The sequence below is a fragment of the Mustela putorius genome, unplaced genomic scaffold (assembly GCF_011764305.1).
Source record: "Mustela putorius furo isolate JIRA1106 unplaced genomic scaffold, ASM1176430v1.1 tig00003853_pilon_pilon_pilon, whole genome shotgun sequence".
In the NCBI taxonomy this organism is placed as follows: domain Eukaryota; kingdom Metazoa; phylum Chordata; class Mammalia; order Carnivora; family Mustelidae; genus Mustela; species Mustela putorius.
In genome coordinates, this window is record NW_025422005.1 from 14,810,682 (window position 1) to 14,827,607 (window position 16,926).

At 38.7% G+C, this 16,926-nt stretch overlaps 1 protein-coding gene across 30 annotated transcripts in view; it reads right to left on the minus strand.

Annotated features, from left to right (window-relative positions):
- EIF4G3 (eukaryotic translation initiation factor 4 gamma 3) overlaps nt 1–16,926 on the minus strand; it is a 346,931-nt gene that overhangs the window by 102,575 nt on the left and 227,430 nt on the right. For 29 of the 30 annotated variants that reach the window (XM_045063902.1, XM_045063894.1, XM_045063898.1 and 26 more), the window contains one exon: nt 15,525–16,364. In XM_045063902.1, the coding sequence (XP_044919837.1) occupies nt 15,525–16,364 (840 nt within the window). Of the gene's footprint in view, nt 1–15,288; nt 15,427–15,524; nt 16,365–16,926 lie in introns of those variants that run through there. The other variant, XM_045063907.1, reaches the window with a different exon arrangement.

Below are 16,926 nucleotides of genomic sequence, written 5' to 3' on the forward strand. Positions count from 1 at the left end.
ATACAGATGTTCACAGAACTCTGCTCTAATAGCTCCAAATTGCAAACAACTCAAATATCCAATAGGTGAACAAACTGTGGCACATCCATAGCATTATCAGTAATTTTTTAAAAAAATGAGCTACTAACATATGCAACAATATGGATATATCTCTTGAGTAAAAAAGCCAGATCAAAGTTTATGCTTTCTGATTTCATTTGTACGACATTCTAATAAATGCAAATTATAGTGACAGAAAGCAGATCAGTGCTTGCCTTTGGAATGGAGTGAGGGTAGTGCAGCTCAGAGGGATTTATAAAGAGGTATGAGGAAACTTTTTGGGGTGATATTATGTTTATTAGCTTGATGGTAGTAATAGTTTCATGAGCATATATGCAGATGTCAAAACGAATACAATACTTTAAAATATATATGTTAATTTTATGTGAATCACACCTCAAAGGTGTTAAAATGGTTCAGGTTGTTTCTTAAAAAAAATTAAAACGGAAGTATATCCATGTATCTATTATGAACCTGCTAAAAAATGATAAGTGTCTTTAAAAGACTTTGAAATGGCTTGTGTAGTATTCTTCCATTTATAAAAAGAAATATATATCTGTACACCCAAGTACATCCCTTGGGGCTCCCAAGGGCTGTTTTTTCTTCCTGTTGTTGCTTTTTATGTTTTCTTTCTTTAAATGATAAAAGTATCAGTTGAAACAAATATAAAGGTAACACCCCCCTTTCCCCAATTAATTACTTCTAGTGGCTTGAGGTAAACAACATTAACACTCTTTGGTATACAGTTGGCCATCCCTTAAAGACTCATACAAATAATCATAACCAAATACATATATTTATTTTCAATGGAAAAATAGTCATACTAAAGTTATTTTGCAAAATGCTTTATTTTCCCTTAATTTATTATGAAAATCTCTCCAGGTTATCACAGTTCTATCTCATTCATATATTAGTTGTAAAATATCCAGAATAAATTTGTATAATTCCCTTTGAAAGATATTTTGCTATTTTCCTACCAGATTTACCGCCAAAAAGGTAAAAGTTAACCCTTACACAAATACATGAGTGTTGTATTTCCTCCCTTCTCACAGGTAACTTGGTATTATAGCTAAAAATGGTATTTCCGGGGCATCTGGGTGGCTCAGTGGGTTAAGGCCTCTGCCTTCGGCTCAGGTCATGATCTCAGGGTCCTGGATGGAGCCCCACATCGGGCTCTCTGCTCAGCGGGGAGCCTGCTTCCCTTCCTTTCTCTCTCTCTGCCTGCCTCTCTGCCTACTTGTGATCTCTGTCAAATAAATAAAATCTTAAAAAAAAAAAAACAAAAAACATGGTATTTCCCACTTAATAATGGATGAGCATCTTTTCTTTCTTTTTTATAGGGGGCCTATTTGTTCTTTCTTTTCTATGAATTTTTATTTTTGTTAGTTACTCAATCTTCTTTCAGGTTGTTTGCTTTCTTATTTTTTTTAACTCACAGGTACTCTGCAGACAGGTTAACCTTTTACATACCCATTGTCCTGTTTCTTTTTGCCAAGATAAAATTCAGAATTTTATAATGAATTTTCTCTAATGAATGCATGTTGTTTTTACAAACAACACCAACACAAAAACTATGAAAGAAAACATGCATTTTAATTATTCTGAAATTAAGGCAAGGAAATTTGATAATGACTCAAAAACTTAAGAATGTAGAACTTTAAGATACAAAGATTTTTAAATGGATTCACTTGGGGGAGGCTGGCTGGCTTGGTCAGAAGAATATGCAACTCTTGATCTAGGTAGGGGTTGTGTTGTAAGAGTTTAAGCTCCATGCTGGGGGCAGAGATTACTTAAATAAATAACACTTGAAAAAAAAATTGATTCATTTGGATGAGAATAAATCCACTACTAGCAATCATCTACTTCACAATCGTTAGGACCACATGTTCCCCTAGTTTCTGAAGAATATCCAGCCTAGGAATTTATCTTCTATCTTGCAGGACCACTTCCTGCCCCACCAGCACTAAAAATTTTACCACGAACACATTTAATGAGTCATTGCTATTCTAAGGCAATCAAGGACATGACACAAGTGAAGAATCCAATTATTAGAGTTTGAGCCCTTTGAGGACAAGGACTGCATCTTTCTTTTTGGTCTCCTTTGTATATCCACCATTTAATATAGCACCTAATCCATGGCAGATGCTCACTGAAAATCTGTTAATGAATGAACTCCGTGCAAGCAAAATTCAGCCCAAAGTTAATGTCTCTCCATAACACTAAACACTGGTTCAGTCTCCTGTGCATTTGGAAGTATTGCATTATCTCCATTTTGGAGATGAGGAAACTGAAATACAGACAGATGAACTCAATTGCCCCAAGCCCAGAAACAGTAACCACTGGAGCTGGAATTGAAGCACAGATGTAACTGAAAAGTCCTTGGGTTCTCAACACAACACCCTCTTAACTCTGGTTTGTTCCTGTACCTTCTCCTCCAAATTCCAAATTCATTTACATTTTGGTTAAGAAGACTTTTATTCTGTAGCAGGAAGAGGATAAACAAGGGAGGGCAGTGTGAAGAACAGTCTGTCTATCACCACTACTGCATAGTATGTCATAAGGAAAATAAAATGGTAACGTGACGTTAAGGAAAAGATCTGTTCCTAAAAGCCAGCCGACGGTCCATATGCAATTCTGTCAGCAGTAAGAGCAAAGATGACTCCAATAAGGCCATCAGCATATTTTCTAAGTGTCGGTATTTTATTGCTCTTTTTGCATTAACCTAGGCATTTCTGCATTTTAACAAATGCTCTTGTACCACCACTACCATAATCAAAATAGACTACAACTAAAGGTTTAAGTCCAGCACAGATGAAAAATTGTCAATCGCTACAGCACAAACAGACAAGACACTATAGCACAAACAGCTATGTTTCTGTTTACTCAATGCTTTTCACCTCTAAATACAACACTAAGGCTCACTGCCTTGAAAATTCTAGAAAGTAGATAAAAAAAAAAGAAAACACCTTCCTGTTTGATCCATCAGTGAGACCACATTGCCAGTGCTTTGCAAAATGCCCAAGATCACGGAAACCTTGATTTGGGAGAGCCACAATGCGTGATAATATACATCCTAACAGATGTATTTCCTCATTTCTTCATCTTACTGCATAGATTTACTCATCTCTCTGTAAGATCACTGAGTTGCCAAATACTGTCAAGTGACAGAATTATTTTTAGGTGTTAAGGGTCGAGGAATTATCAGAATGGAAAATTCTGTGAAGACAGCCATACAAAAAAAACTGTCAACAGGTTCTTCAGCAAGGTGAAGGCTGAGAAGTGAGCATCATGACAACAATGTGGGAATTAGCACCTATTAAACAGTATGAAGGACTGGCCAAAACAAAGTAAAATTAGGGAGAGCTGGGAATTCGGCCTTAGCTGAAGGCTTAACCCGAGTCTGGATCTTAGACTTTTGAAACAACTGTCTATATAACTCTTGGAAATTATTTTCTGTGGAAGACTGGAGTTTCCAAGAAAAGTCTCAAAGCAGAAAGAGCTGTGATAGTTGGGGCAATCCACTAGTCTATGAAATGGACTTTCTAGAAAGGAAAGCAGATTGAACAGTTGGATGGATAAGTGAAGGGGATGGACAGCTGGAAGGACAGAAAGGTCAAATTGTAGGAGTCCTTACCCAGAGTGACTCAACAGAGGCAAAAATACACAAGAACTTAGCTAACTAAGAACTAAGGAAATGCAGAATCATTACTTATAGAACACCAATCCCTGATGTGTTTCATCCATTAATACTGACATTGCGCTCTCAACCCAGTCAGGTGTTCCATATTTGTGACATCAGACAATGCCCCTAGAATGGCTACTACAGTGGTGCATTCACTATGTAGCTGAGAACACCCTCTCAAACTCAGGTAAGACATAGCTACTAGTAAAACAATAAGATAGAGTAAAAATAATACAAAGTTCAGACATAAAATACATCAAAACACAACTGGTTTTTGGTTGTACTCCCAACATTCTTCCTAGTCTGGTACTGTTGATTATGATATTTTTGTTGAAATCTATTTCCTATTGTCTAAGCTATAACTTCCCTAACTAGATTCATTTCTAGCTTCAGGGTTTCCTAGCATTTACTTCTAAGGCTGATGCCTCTGACAGATCCTTTTTTTTTTTTCTTTTTCTTTTCTTTTTTTTTTTTTTTTAAAGATTTCATTTATTTATTAGAGACAGAGATCACAAGTAGGCAGAGAGGCAGGCAGAGAGAGCGGGGGAAGCAGTCTCTCTGCTGAGCAGAAAGCCCAGTGTGGAGCTCGATCCCAGGCCCCTGGGACCATGACCTGAGCTGAAGGCAGAGGCTTTAACCCACTGAGCCACCCAGGTGCCCCCCTCCGACAAATCCTTATATATACTGGTGACACAACCACTCGAAGTCCTATTCATTTTTTTAAAATAGCTTTATTGAGAAATAGTTAATATACTATAAAGTTCACTTTTTTAAAGTATACAATTCAGTTGTTCATAGCTGTAATGGAAAAGTCTTGCCACTTTCCTTTGTAGGGAAATTTCCTATTGTGTGTTTCCTTTACCACTTGGAACACTTCTGACACTTCTTGTCATCAAATATATGGGGTTTTCCCCTCCATAACAAGCAATTCTCCATGACACTCACTGGCTGTCCTACAATTTAACTCAACTCAAACATTATCAACCTGAAGATGTCAGATCCCACAGGTTAGGGCTCAGTTCTACAAGATTTTCTCCTCACTCCTACTTCAGATGCCAATCGAAAGCCCAGGTGGCCAATCAGTATAGCTCAGAAGTTCCAAAGACCACCCTCTCCTCAGGTTCGAAAACATGTACTTGCATTTACCCGTTGAAGATATGATTACCAGTTTAAAATATATAAATAATCAGATGAAGAGCCAGATGAAGAGGCGTAAATAGACAGGGCGAGGTCTAGGAGGGTCTCAAGTGCAGAAGCTTCGATCCTTGGAGTTGGGAGTACATTAGTTGTTACTGGTGTGGACGTGGTTGCCAGCCTGGAAGTTCTCCAAACCCCCCCTCTCTGAGATTCTACGGAGGATCCCTCACATAGGTATGACCAAATACTAATTCTATATGCAGTCCCGTTCTTCTCTCAGGAGGATGGGGCATGGGGCTGAAAATTCCAAACTTCCAATGACTTGTTGGTCTTTCTGGTTACCAGCTCCCATCCAGAAGCCATCCAGGAGCCTACCTAAAGTCACCTCAGTAGAACAAGAGGATCTTAGTACTATCGCTTAGAAATTTACAAGGCTTTTAGGAGCCATCAGTGGAGGTAAAAGACCAATATTAGAACAAGAGATGCTTCTAGTGTTCTTATCCCTTAGTAAATTACACGGGTTTTAGGAGCTCTGTGCCAGTAATGGGTGACAGAGACCAATATATATTCTCCACTGGAGTGCCTGGGTGGCTCTATCAGTTAAGTATCTGCCTTCAGCTCAGGTCATCATCCCAAGGTCTTGGGATTGAGCTCCATGTCAGATTCCCTGCTCAGCAGAGGAGTATGTTTCTCCCTCTCCCTGTGCCCCTGTTCTTGTGCTCTCTCTCTCTTGCTCACTCTGTCTCTCAAATAAATAAAATCTTCAAAATACATACATACATATCTACATCTATATATATTCTATTATTGCACAACAGCATATTCACAGAGTTGTGTGACAATCACCACTATCTAACTTCAGACACTTTCATCCCCAAAAGAAAGCCTATACCCACCCTCCCTAGCTATTCAATCTCTGACAACTATGTTTCTATTTTGTGTCTCGAAGAATTTGCCTATTCTGGACATTTCACATAAACAGAATCAAACGCTATGTGGTCTTCTGTGACTTTTTCACTTAGTATGATGTTTTTAAGGCTTATCTATGTTGTAGCATGTATCCATACATCATGCCTTTTCATGGCAGAATAATATTCTATATTATACACACACACACCCCATTTGTTTATACATTCATCAGCTAATGGGACTTTAAGGTTGTTTCTGCTTTGGGACTATCCTATTCATTTTTTTCCCATTCGTTTTTTTCTCTCTCCTTTTCTTCCTAATTTTCTACTCCTGACCTAAACAGGAAGTTAATGTTATTTGTATCGTCTCCTTAAATACATGCCTAAAGTTTTTCAATGGTACAGATTTTCCTGGTAAAATACACTGTTCTAAGCATACCTCCTGCCTTCCAAATGACAGCAGAGGTCACCACTAGAGGTGTCTCGCCACTGGGAAGGTTAAAAGATATAATGGGCACAAAAGCCTCTAATCAAATTTACACACACAGAAGGGACTATTGTGAAGGACTTTCCACCATTTCATGCTCATGATTTAAGAACTTCTGAGATGGTATCATCTTATTAAGCTTCTCTTCTTTGGAATATAAATTCCTAAGGACAGTGATAACGACAACCATTTATTCTGTGTAATATTAGTAGAGTTCAAAGGGAACATTTGGTCCCTTAATACTAGCTGAAAATAGAAATATTAATATTTAACATTTACCGAGTACTTACTGTGTGTCAGACACTGTGCTAAGTGTTTTATGTATATCACATTTTATGTTTACTAGAATTTTATGAAGTAAATACAATTATCATCTTAAAATTCTGGACAAGAAAAACTCTGAGGTTAAGAAACTGGCCAATGGTTACAGAGACAGGGGAAAGGCTAAGGTGCAGGAGTGTCTGACTCTGTTGTTTTGATCTTGACCACTACACTTTATTGACAATGTTGAGATTAACCAAATACACGAAAAGTAATAAACAGATCCTATGCATATATATTCAGAAGATTGCTCCTATAACTAAATATAACAAGACCTTGTAGTAAAAAGTGAAAGTGTAGAGTTTGTTTTGAAGGGGAATACCCCCCAGTGCCACCCAACATCCTAAAGGGTTTAAGCAGAGATAAATAAGGAGTGGCAAAGTCAGATCTGTATTTTTAAGAGATGACTGCCAGATGGAGAATGGATGTGAAGGGGGGCAAAACTGGACATGTCAGGGACACGAGAGGTCATAACGCAGTGAGAGCACTAAAAGGAGAGGAGGAAACAAATTCAACAACCATATCAGGTAAAAATCAGAGAACCTTATTAAATGATTACACGGGGAAGATGAGTAACTCAAGGAATAAGTCCATCGACACTGGCTTCAGGATTTTAGCTTATGTAAAGCCTGTGGCATTAACTGAGATAAAGGAATAGGTTTAGGGAACTAGGTGATTAGTCAGACAGTGGACATGTTAAATCTGAGATGGCTCTGGGATTTCCAAATGAAGATATTTGGCAGGCAACAGGAAACGGAAGATAGAAACTCAGAAACAATTATGAGTATAGAGATAAAAATTTGGAGGTCATCTGCATATACCACTGGGAGCCATCTACCATCAGAGTAGATAAAATCAACCCTGAAGACTGTGTTGAATGGTGACAGAATGAGAGCATGACCCAAATATAACGAAATTGTTTTGAATGATGGAACGGTTCTGTATTTTGACTGTGGTAGTGATTACATGAGTTAATGTGTCTGTCAAAATCCACAGAAATGAATGCTAAAGGGAGTGAATTTAACTACAAAGAAATAATATGCAATAAATCTTACTAAAGGAAAAAAAAAAGCAGAGAGCCACGAGTACTGTCACATTTGGTGAAAAGACCATACAACAGCATGCTGGGGGCAGAAAGCAGATGATGTTAGTTGAAAAGTAAACAGAGAAGGAGCAAAAATGATTGACTGTTCTTGGGAAACCTGGAAGAGACAAGGAAGAGCCGAATTTCAATGACAGCTAAGTGGACGTGTTGGACTGAGGGTATGTTTTCACTAGGAGGTAGACTTCAGCAGATTTACAATGACAAAGAAGTCTATGGGAAGGCAGTGAATATATAGGAGACTGCAGGGGACAACTAAGAGACTCCGGGGAAAGTTTGGATGGAGTCAGACTGGTAGTTCTAGCATAAGGTTAAAAAAGGCATACTTAGGGGCGCCTGGGTGGCTCAGTGTTAAAGCCTCTGCCTTCGGCTCAGGTCATGATCTCAGGGTCCTGGGATCAAGCCCCGCAAGGGGCTCTCTGCTCTGCAGGGAGCCTGCTTCCTCCTCTCTCTCTGCCTGCCTCTCTGCCTACTTGTGATCTCTGTCTGTCAAATAAATAAATAAATAAAATCTTAAAAAAAAAATAAAGGCATACTTAATGCACTCAATATTCTACAAAGACACAAAGTCATCTGCTGAGGGTGAGGAGGTTTGGGCTGAGTATAGGATTTCATATAGGAATGGCTGGGCAGAGAGCATGAATTGGTAGATATATCTACATTCACAGTGGCAGGCATTGTCCAATAGTACTCTGCCTGCTGGAATTTAAGAATAGGGAAGATGGGGTAAAGCTAACTAACGTTTCGCAAAAGGAAAAGTTGGTAGGAAAACCACAGATTTTTTTAAGAGGAGAGTCCAGATAATCATTCTCCTCCACCTCTGCTTAAATACTTGAAGACTACAGCTCTGTTCATGTGACTTAAACATAAAATCTGCTGCCTCTCCAACACTCCTTTCCCTGATTATTTTTATGTCACTTAAAACATTCTAACACATGGGGCACCAGGCCAGCTCCATCAGTGTAGCGTATGACTGGATCTCGGGATTGTGGGTTCTAGTCCTAGGTTGGATGTAGAGATTACTCAAAAATAAAATCTTAAAAAACAAAAAAACAAAAAAACCCTTTTTAACATACTACAAGGGCAGAGATCTTCTGGATTCTTCAGTTCTTGGAAACCTTGAGTGCCCGTAACGACTGACTCATAGGAGGCCCTCATTAACTATTTGTATAGTTGAAACAGGTGGGCTTCTACATTTCTCTCTGAATATGGGTCACCAGCCGCTAAATTCCAAAATATTCAAAGAACTTTACAGCAATATGGAAAGTATGTTAGAAAAAGTAACAGAAATGTGAGGTAACAGGCGGCTTGAGCCTCTGAGAAACCAATTTACCATTGCATGGCTTATTTTTTGTATCAGCAAAATAGGAACAATTCTATCCCAGGAATAACTACTTAAGTCATAAGATTAATGCCTGAGAAAAGGCTCTGTAAAAATTAAGAAAGTAACACAACTTTATTATGACTGCAGCAAAATTAGCAAATACGACTAATACTAATACAGCAACAGTAAATAGGAAAAAGAAATATATTGAAGAAATGTATTTTGGACCCCTTTTTGCACTAGTAGGTAAAATTTTCTTGTCAAAAGTATTAGAAACAGTTCTCAAGACTACCATGTGCAAGATTGAGATTCAGCACTGGGAGAAGAAAACACTTTTAGCAAGACAAGGTTTTCCTATCGAGAGCTCTCTTGTCCAACAGAGAACAGCATTTCCTAAGCTGTCCGGATTACTCTGTATGGAGGCAGGTAAGCACAATGGTTTTTTTTTTTTTTTTTTTTTTGAAAGTATATTAGTATGTCTGGGGAAAAGTGGGCTGAATTCTGAACAAAGAATCCATGTCTACTCATGGAGATATATAGGACTATGTTTATTAATATCCAATGAATGAAACTTTTGAGACTCATGTTGCAAAGAAATCAACTACTATAAATAGTAGGAAAGTGTATATCATACACAGATGAGAGATCATACAGGGGCTTGCCACAAGGCTTGGCACTTGAGTCTGTTAGTACATTATACCATTTGGTGTCTGGGCTCATTCTGCAGCATATAAAAGAACTTGAGGGGCACCTGGGTGGCTCAGTTGGTTAAGTGTCTGCCTTCAGCTTCAGATTATGATCCCGGGGTCCCAGGATGGAGCCCTGCATTGGGCACTCTACTCACTGAGAGTCCACTTCTCCCTCTGACCCCCAACCCCTGCTCATGCTCTCATTTGTTCTCTCTCAAATAAATAAATAAATAAATAAACTTGACCCAACCCCAATATTTTCCAGAAAATGCTTAAGATTTCACTGTGAAGAGCAGTAAGAAAGTAGGAATCACACGGCAGAAATGTACCTTTCAGGCAGCTTTGTTTCAACTATTTTTATAAATAAGGTGAGGAAAGTCAATCATTTTGATTTATTTATTCCTAAGGATCACTCAAACTCAAGCTTCTGAAAAAGGGAGCCTAAAGCCTATGTTTTAAAAAGTGCTCTACTATTTTGATGGATAACATGGAACCAGGAACATGTAAGAAGTCCTGCACATAAGGCTTCAGAACATATTTTCTGAGAAACTAAAGGAATATGAGAAACTAAATTATAAGGGTATAGATTAAGGGAGGGATTAGGCTGGCTTGTGGGAGATCAAATCACAGGTGATCTGTATTTAGCCAGAGGAACTAAATATTCCAGGATGTTTCAAATATTTCTTAGAAGGTGTAAGTTGAGCAAGGCAAGAATAAATTTTAGATTCCTAATTCTTCTTTTTTTAAAGATTTTATTTATTTATTTGACAGATCACAAGTAGGCAGAGAGGCAGGCAGAGAGAGAGGAGGAAGCAGGCTCCCTGTAGAGCAGAGATCCCGATGTGGGGCTTGATCCCAGGACCCTCGGATCATGACCCGAGCTTAAGGCAGAGGCTTTAACCCGCTGAGCCACCCAGGTGCCCCTAGATTCCTAATTCTTGCTGCTGACCATCAGATCATGGTTTTCACATGGGACTACCCAACTGAAAGGCTTTTGTTTTTTTGTGCTTACTTATGTTTTATTTCTTTAAAGGCACTACGAATTATTCTCACAGGTGAAAATCAATCAAGGATTACTACTAAAATATATTTTCCCGAGTTAAACTATGTTCCTTTTATGCTGAAATGAATCAAAGCCAAAAGAGAGAACAGCAATGTCACTGGCTGTATGGATCAGTATTTTATTAACACCCACAAAACACACAAATGTACCTCCATTTGAGAAACAAATCTCTCGTCTTGCAACCTACAGAATCTAGAAACCATCCCTCAACCTTAGCTGAGATTCCAAGAACATAAGGGAAAACCCTGGAAGCCACATAAACAAGGTCTGTTGTTGCTACTACTGTAGTCACTACACTACCGGGGATATGGGACACTATGCCAGTCTCTAAAACACAGGAGTTTACGTTTTAACATCAATGTGGAGATGAAAGATCTTGGATCCCAGTGAAGTGAGGACTTGGAATTGAGGTTCTCACAAAAAGCCCTGAGACTCCAGGGGCGCCTGGGTGGCTCAGTGGGTTAAAACCTCTGCCCTCGGCTTGGGTCATGATTCCAGGGTCCTGGGATCGAGCCCCACATCGGGCTCTCTGCTTAGCAGGGATCCTGCTTCCTCTCTCTTTGCCTACTTGGAGTCTGTGTCTGTCAAATAAATTAATTAAAAAAAAAAAAATCCCTGAGACTCCAAACAGAGTGAGAGCCTCAGTGAAAAGGTAGTTAAAACAATAAAAGAGAACAAAATAAACCAGTGAACGAACACAGAGTAAAGACAAGAAAGGATGCTTGGTTTCACCTAGGTGAAAAGGGACTGTAGTCATCTGAAAAACAGTATCTACAGGAATGCTTTCATACGTTGCTTGGAATATGGAAGGAGATTTAGGACACTGAACTCAGATTAAGGTCTAGCTAATGTTTTCCTCAAGACACGTGGTAAGTAAAGCAAACACAAACACGCTTTAGGATTACCTGCCCACAATGTACATCCAGGAAAGTTTTGCTGAAGAGGAGGTCATAAAACAATTTTTTAAAATATACAAAGAAACAATGTACTATGAGCAAGAGCCAGAAGACACAGTAAGTTGAAAGATCTCCCTCTGCCAAAGGAATGTCAAACAATATTTTTATATCAAACAGAGATAATAAAAAAGCTAAATTCATTATTTTCAAAAGCGAAAAGCTCATGTCACATAGTATGCACCTTACATTGTACACACATTCAGGAAATTATATAAAAATGAACTGCTGGATGAGGAGTCAGGAATGTTTTTCCACAAGTTCTGAAACCCTTTTTTTACCCAACAAGTACACAAAAGCCATAATAAAAACCCTAAGATTTCAAGAAATAGTCAATTAATAGAGATTTCTGCACATTTAATTATTGAGGTGATCATATGAACTAAGTAATCAAAGGTCCGGCCAATCTCTCAGGCTTTTCAGAGTACCCTGAACATAATAAACACAATTATCATTTCACAGGGCTTGCTCTTCGACACTTAAGTATTCAGAATTGCTGCATTTTGTTCCAGTCAGAAATATGATCTAGAATAGTTTCAAGAAAACGTTTTCCAGCACAAGTTAAGAAAAAGGACTATATGCCTATGTCTGATGTTACAGCTTTAAACAAGTATCTTTACGCCAACTATGAGGTAGTCTTCTTATGCATCACACCTGTCAAAAGCAAATGTGTTCTGAAGTGAGCTTTAAAGTGCTTTATCCTGAGGCAGATGCAGTGAGACCTATTCTCAAAAGTTAACAACAGGGGTGCCTGGTGGCTCAGTCTGGCTGAATATCAGATTCTTGGTTTTGGCTAGGGTCATGGTCTCAGAGTCCTGGGATGGTGCCTGATTGGGCCCTGCACACAGGGTAGAATCTGCTTGTCTCTCTCCCTCCCCTCTGTTCCTCTCCCCCCTCTTGGCTCTCTTTAAATTAATAAATATATTTTTAAAATCAACAAGAGGGGTGCCTGGGTGGCTCATTCGGTTAAGCAGCTGCCTTCAGTTTAGGTCATGATCCTGGGTCCTGTGATCGAGCCCCACATTGGGTTCCCTACTCCTTGGGAAGCCTGCTTCTCCCCTGCCTGCCATTGCCCCTGCTTGTGCTTGCTCTCTCCTCTCTTACTTGCTGTGTGTCAGATAAATAAAAATCTTTTTAAAAATAAATAAAAATAAAAGTCAACAACAGAAGACTGATATCCAAACCAAATTGTTATGATTTAATCATCTCTCAAAGTAAACAAGATATTGAATGAGTAAGTGCAAATAAGACTATAGTCATTGGGAACAGAACACTTCAAATGGATAGATCTTCAAGAGTAATGATAATTTAAACACTTGTACAGAAATGAGAGGGCTAAAATGTTTTTGGTAGCTTTATACTTTAAAAAATGCTCTTTACATGGGTTCTTCAGGTTCATTTACTTTGAATTCTGAAGAGTATAAAAAATCAAGGGATATCACAGAACTTCTAGTTCTTTTAGTACATGTAATACAATTATAGATTTTAAAAAATCATAAAACCAGAAAAGTGTCAGGACACTTTACTTCCCGACATCACCAACATCTACCCTCACCCCTAAATCATGCAGAAGACAGTTCATTCTTTTCTAGCTATCTTCTGGTTGCTGCTGAAGTATCTATATTCTCTCACTAAGCTGCTAGTGACATATATTACTAATTCCCAGAGGACTGACATTTAAAAAAAAAGGGAACCATGATATGAAAATTACTTGCGCTAAAATCTGTCTGTCCATCTACCCCTGGGCACAGACTTGCAAACATCAGGCCACCTAACTGACATACTACTTAAAAACACAATGTCAGGAAATGAGTGGAAGTAGGAGTTTGGTGTGGGCTTGGTTTTTACTTATTTCAGGATTCAGGTATGGTTTGTATCTCTGACTTGTATTCCCTATGATTATTTTGTTTTTCTTTCTGTTCCTTGTTTTTTTGTTTTTTTTTTTTTAAACGTTTGTCTTCAATAGCTTCTCCTAATTTTGGAGCTACCACATCCCTAGCTGTTGGATGACAGCTCACAGGTAAGCATGTGAAAGGAGACAAGGAAGGGTCAAGCTACTCTTCTCCAACAAAGGAGGGCTCCTTGGGGGGCCTTCACCTGTAGCCACATCTAAACTGTTTTTTTTCATAAAGCCCCAGAGGTCATCAACCCACCAAGAAAGAAGGTTCCTGAAATAGTGATGATACTGTGAATTCTGATCCATTGGAGGACAATCTCTTGAGAAAACAGGTGACTTACAAACTTTATGATAAATACTGCCTTTCTCTATAACCTTGCAATGTTGCACTACGTTGAACTAGATGTCCTTCTGTTCCAAGGAACCAGACAACCTCCTAAGAAATTCAGGAGGAAACTGCTTCAAAAACTGAGCTGTATGGGAAAGCTGTATCTTAAAACTAGGGATCAGGTTTTTGATTTCCTAAGTTTCCCTATGGATTAGACAGCTCAAAAAAGACAATTAGCACCAAGGATGTTGATGACTAAAACCTCCCCACCCAGTGCAGTCATCAACATCCTTGGTATTAATTGTTCTGGGACAACTGCTGGGGGAGCATACAATTTTCTAATTGTGTAAGTCTACCTGGGAGGGATACAGAGGGTAAATTTTACTGCGTGGGGCCACTACTGCACCAGAGGGGCTAGCTGACTTATTAAAAGCCATATGGACTAATGACTCAAGTTGATAAGCCTCAGATAATTTTTTATTAAAATTATAAAAATTCAGGGGCATCTAGGTCAGTTGGTTAAGCATCTGACTCTTGATCTCTGCTCAGGTCATGATCTCAGGGTTGGGAGATTAAGTCTCTAAGCTGGGCTCTGTGCTGGGTGTGGAGGTTAAGATTCTCTACCTCTCCCTCTGTCCTTCCCCCACACACACCCCAGTCACCTGCACTCCCCTCTCGCTCCCACCTCTTTGCCTCTCTTAAAAAAAAGGGACAGCACCTGGGTGGCTCAGTTGGTTAAGTGTCTGCCTTTAGCTCAGGTCATGATCCCAGGGTCCTGGAATGCAGTCCCAAGTCAGGCTCCCTGCTCAGCAGGGAGTCTGCTTCTCCCTCTCCCTCTGCCCCTCCCCCCAGTTCCCCCTAGCTCATACTCACTCTCCCGTGTTCGCTCTCAAATAAATAAAATCTTTAAAAAAAAAAAATGACAAAAGTCCAGTAATTCCTAAGTTCCTAAGATCCTGTGATGCTACATTAAATAAATAATTTTGAACTGGGAAGAATAAAATACTTTGAAAATATTAATGATAAAATTAGTATTATAAGGAAAAAAATGAAGCCTCTAAAGGAAAAAATGAAGAGCATTAAATTTCTCTTTGAATCAGAGAGGGCCCTTTCATTTTTCAGAACTAGTTATAAACTTCGATGTTGTCACTGCTATTTTTCTAAATCCCAAATCAACTAAGCAATGAAGTCCTTTATGTTTAGGATTGATGGGGTTCTAATATTTTGAGAAGATAGAGTATGCTTGTTTTAATTGGTTTCCAGCCCCAAAGCTACTAAATTAACCACTGAGGAACTGATTCATATGAACAAGGCAAAAAAATAAAAATAAAAACAAAAAACACATGTACAGTGACATATACCTTGGAGGCATTTTGTATATTTGAAATTTCATTTGCATTTTTAGACAATGGAGTAACTCTTTTGCAGGCTGCACTAAAACATAAACACACCATTGAAGAAATCAGACTACGAATGTCAGCGTTCATTTGATGTTTCTGGAAGTCAAGGAAAGTATCCAATTAAAAAATAAGTCAAACACTGCTTCTTTTTCATGTTCAGCAAGCATACAATAATTAATGGCACAGCAGCTTACCTGGGCTGGGGCTCTTTCTTGAACTTAGGCTCTGAGCATCCATAATCTCTTCTGTTTGTCCATCTGCTTCTACCTCTATTTTGTTCTGAATCTCTTTTGCATCTTCACTAAGGCAAGTTCTTGTGCTCTCATCCTCTTCTAAGACCCTCTGGACTGCGGTGGGAACACCAGCAGTACTAACGTTAGAAGCAGCAGCAGGAACAATGGCTGGTGTGGGAGGAGGAGGAGCTGGAGGAGTTGGAGGAGATGGAGAAAAGGAAGGAACTGTGGAAGGCGTAATGGGAGCCGGGACACACTCCACTTTCATTTCTTCTGGGGCATTTTCCAGAATCTCCAATTCGAGAGTCAACGGCAACACCTCCTGTTTTACTATTTCCACAATGCTCTCTGTGGCTGGTAATGGTTCAGTAACTCCATTCATTTCATTAATTAGATTAGTACTAGCAATCAGTGGAATATCATTAGGTGCTACACTACAAGATTTCTTGCATATATCATCATCAATTACATCTGTTGGTGATGGATCTGATGTCTCTGTGCAAGATACAGGGCTGGGTACAGGAATTGTGTCTTCTTTTGAGGAAGAGAGTTCACACCTGTCATCTACAGCAGTGGCAAATATTGGCTGGCTACTAAGAGCAGCAGAGGTGGGGGAAGCAATTGTACTTCGAGCAAGTGGAGAAACAGTGGTAGGTGATGGAGGCAGAGGAAGCTCTGGCATGGATTCTGCTGCAGTTGTCTCTGATGTCTGGCCTGCTTGTTCTTTCTTCTCTCCACTAAAGACTAGCCTAAGAACTGGGGAAGGAGACTTTAACACTGGATCGGGTTTTGGCTTCTCTTCTGGGGAAGAAAAAAACAAAAGAGTAAGAATAATCTTAGATCAGAGATTATATTGTATTATTTTGTGCTAGTTCTTTTAATCTCTTACCCAAAATCATGGTGAACACAAGAAACACCAAATTATTAGACTTACTCTATCACTCTAAAAACACTGTCATATTTTCTGGTTATAAATAGTGTTACTTGGTCACCAATAATTTTAAAGTTTATTTTGGAGTAAAAGAAGGAATCAACAATTAACCAAATAATTAACTCAAGAATACAACAGAAAAGTTCATCAAAACTGAAGCTAAACCATCCAGAAATGGGAATGGGGCTTTATCTTGCTCCCTATAGAATTTTTTTCTACCAAGGATACACTACAGTGGCAGAACAGATCAAGAACAAATAAGAACAGATTAAATTATTGTAGACTGGCATTTGTATTTTATATATTTCTGCATTTAGGAGAATTGTTGTAAAAAATATGTATTACATGTATAAAAAACTTTTAAGAGAAGCTATCATGGTATCATTTATTATTGGTATAATTTATTATATGTGAAATCAAGTCCCTGAATAT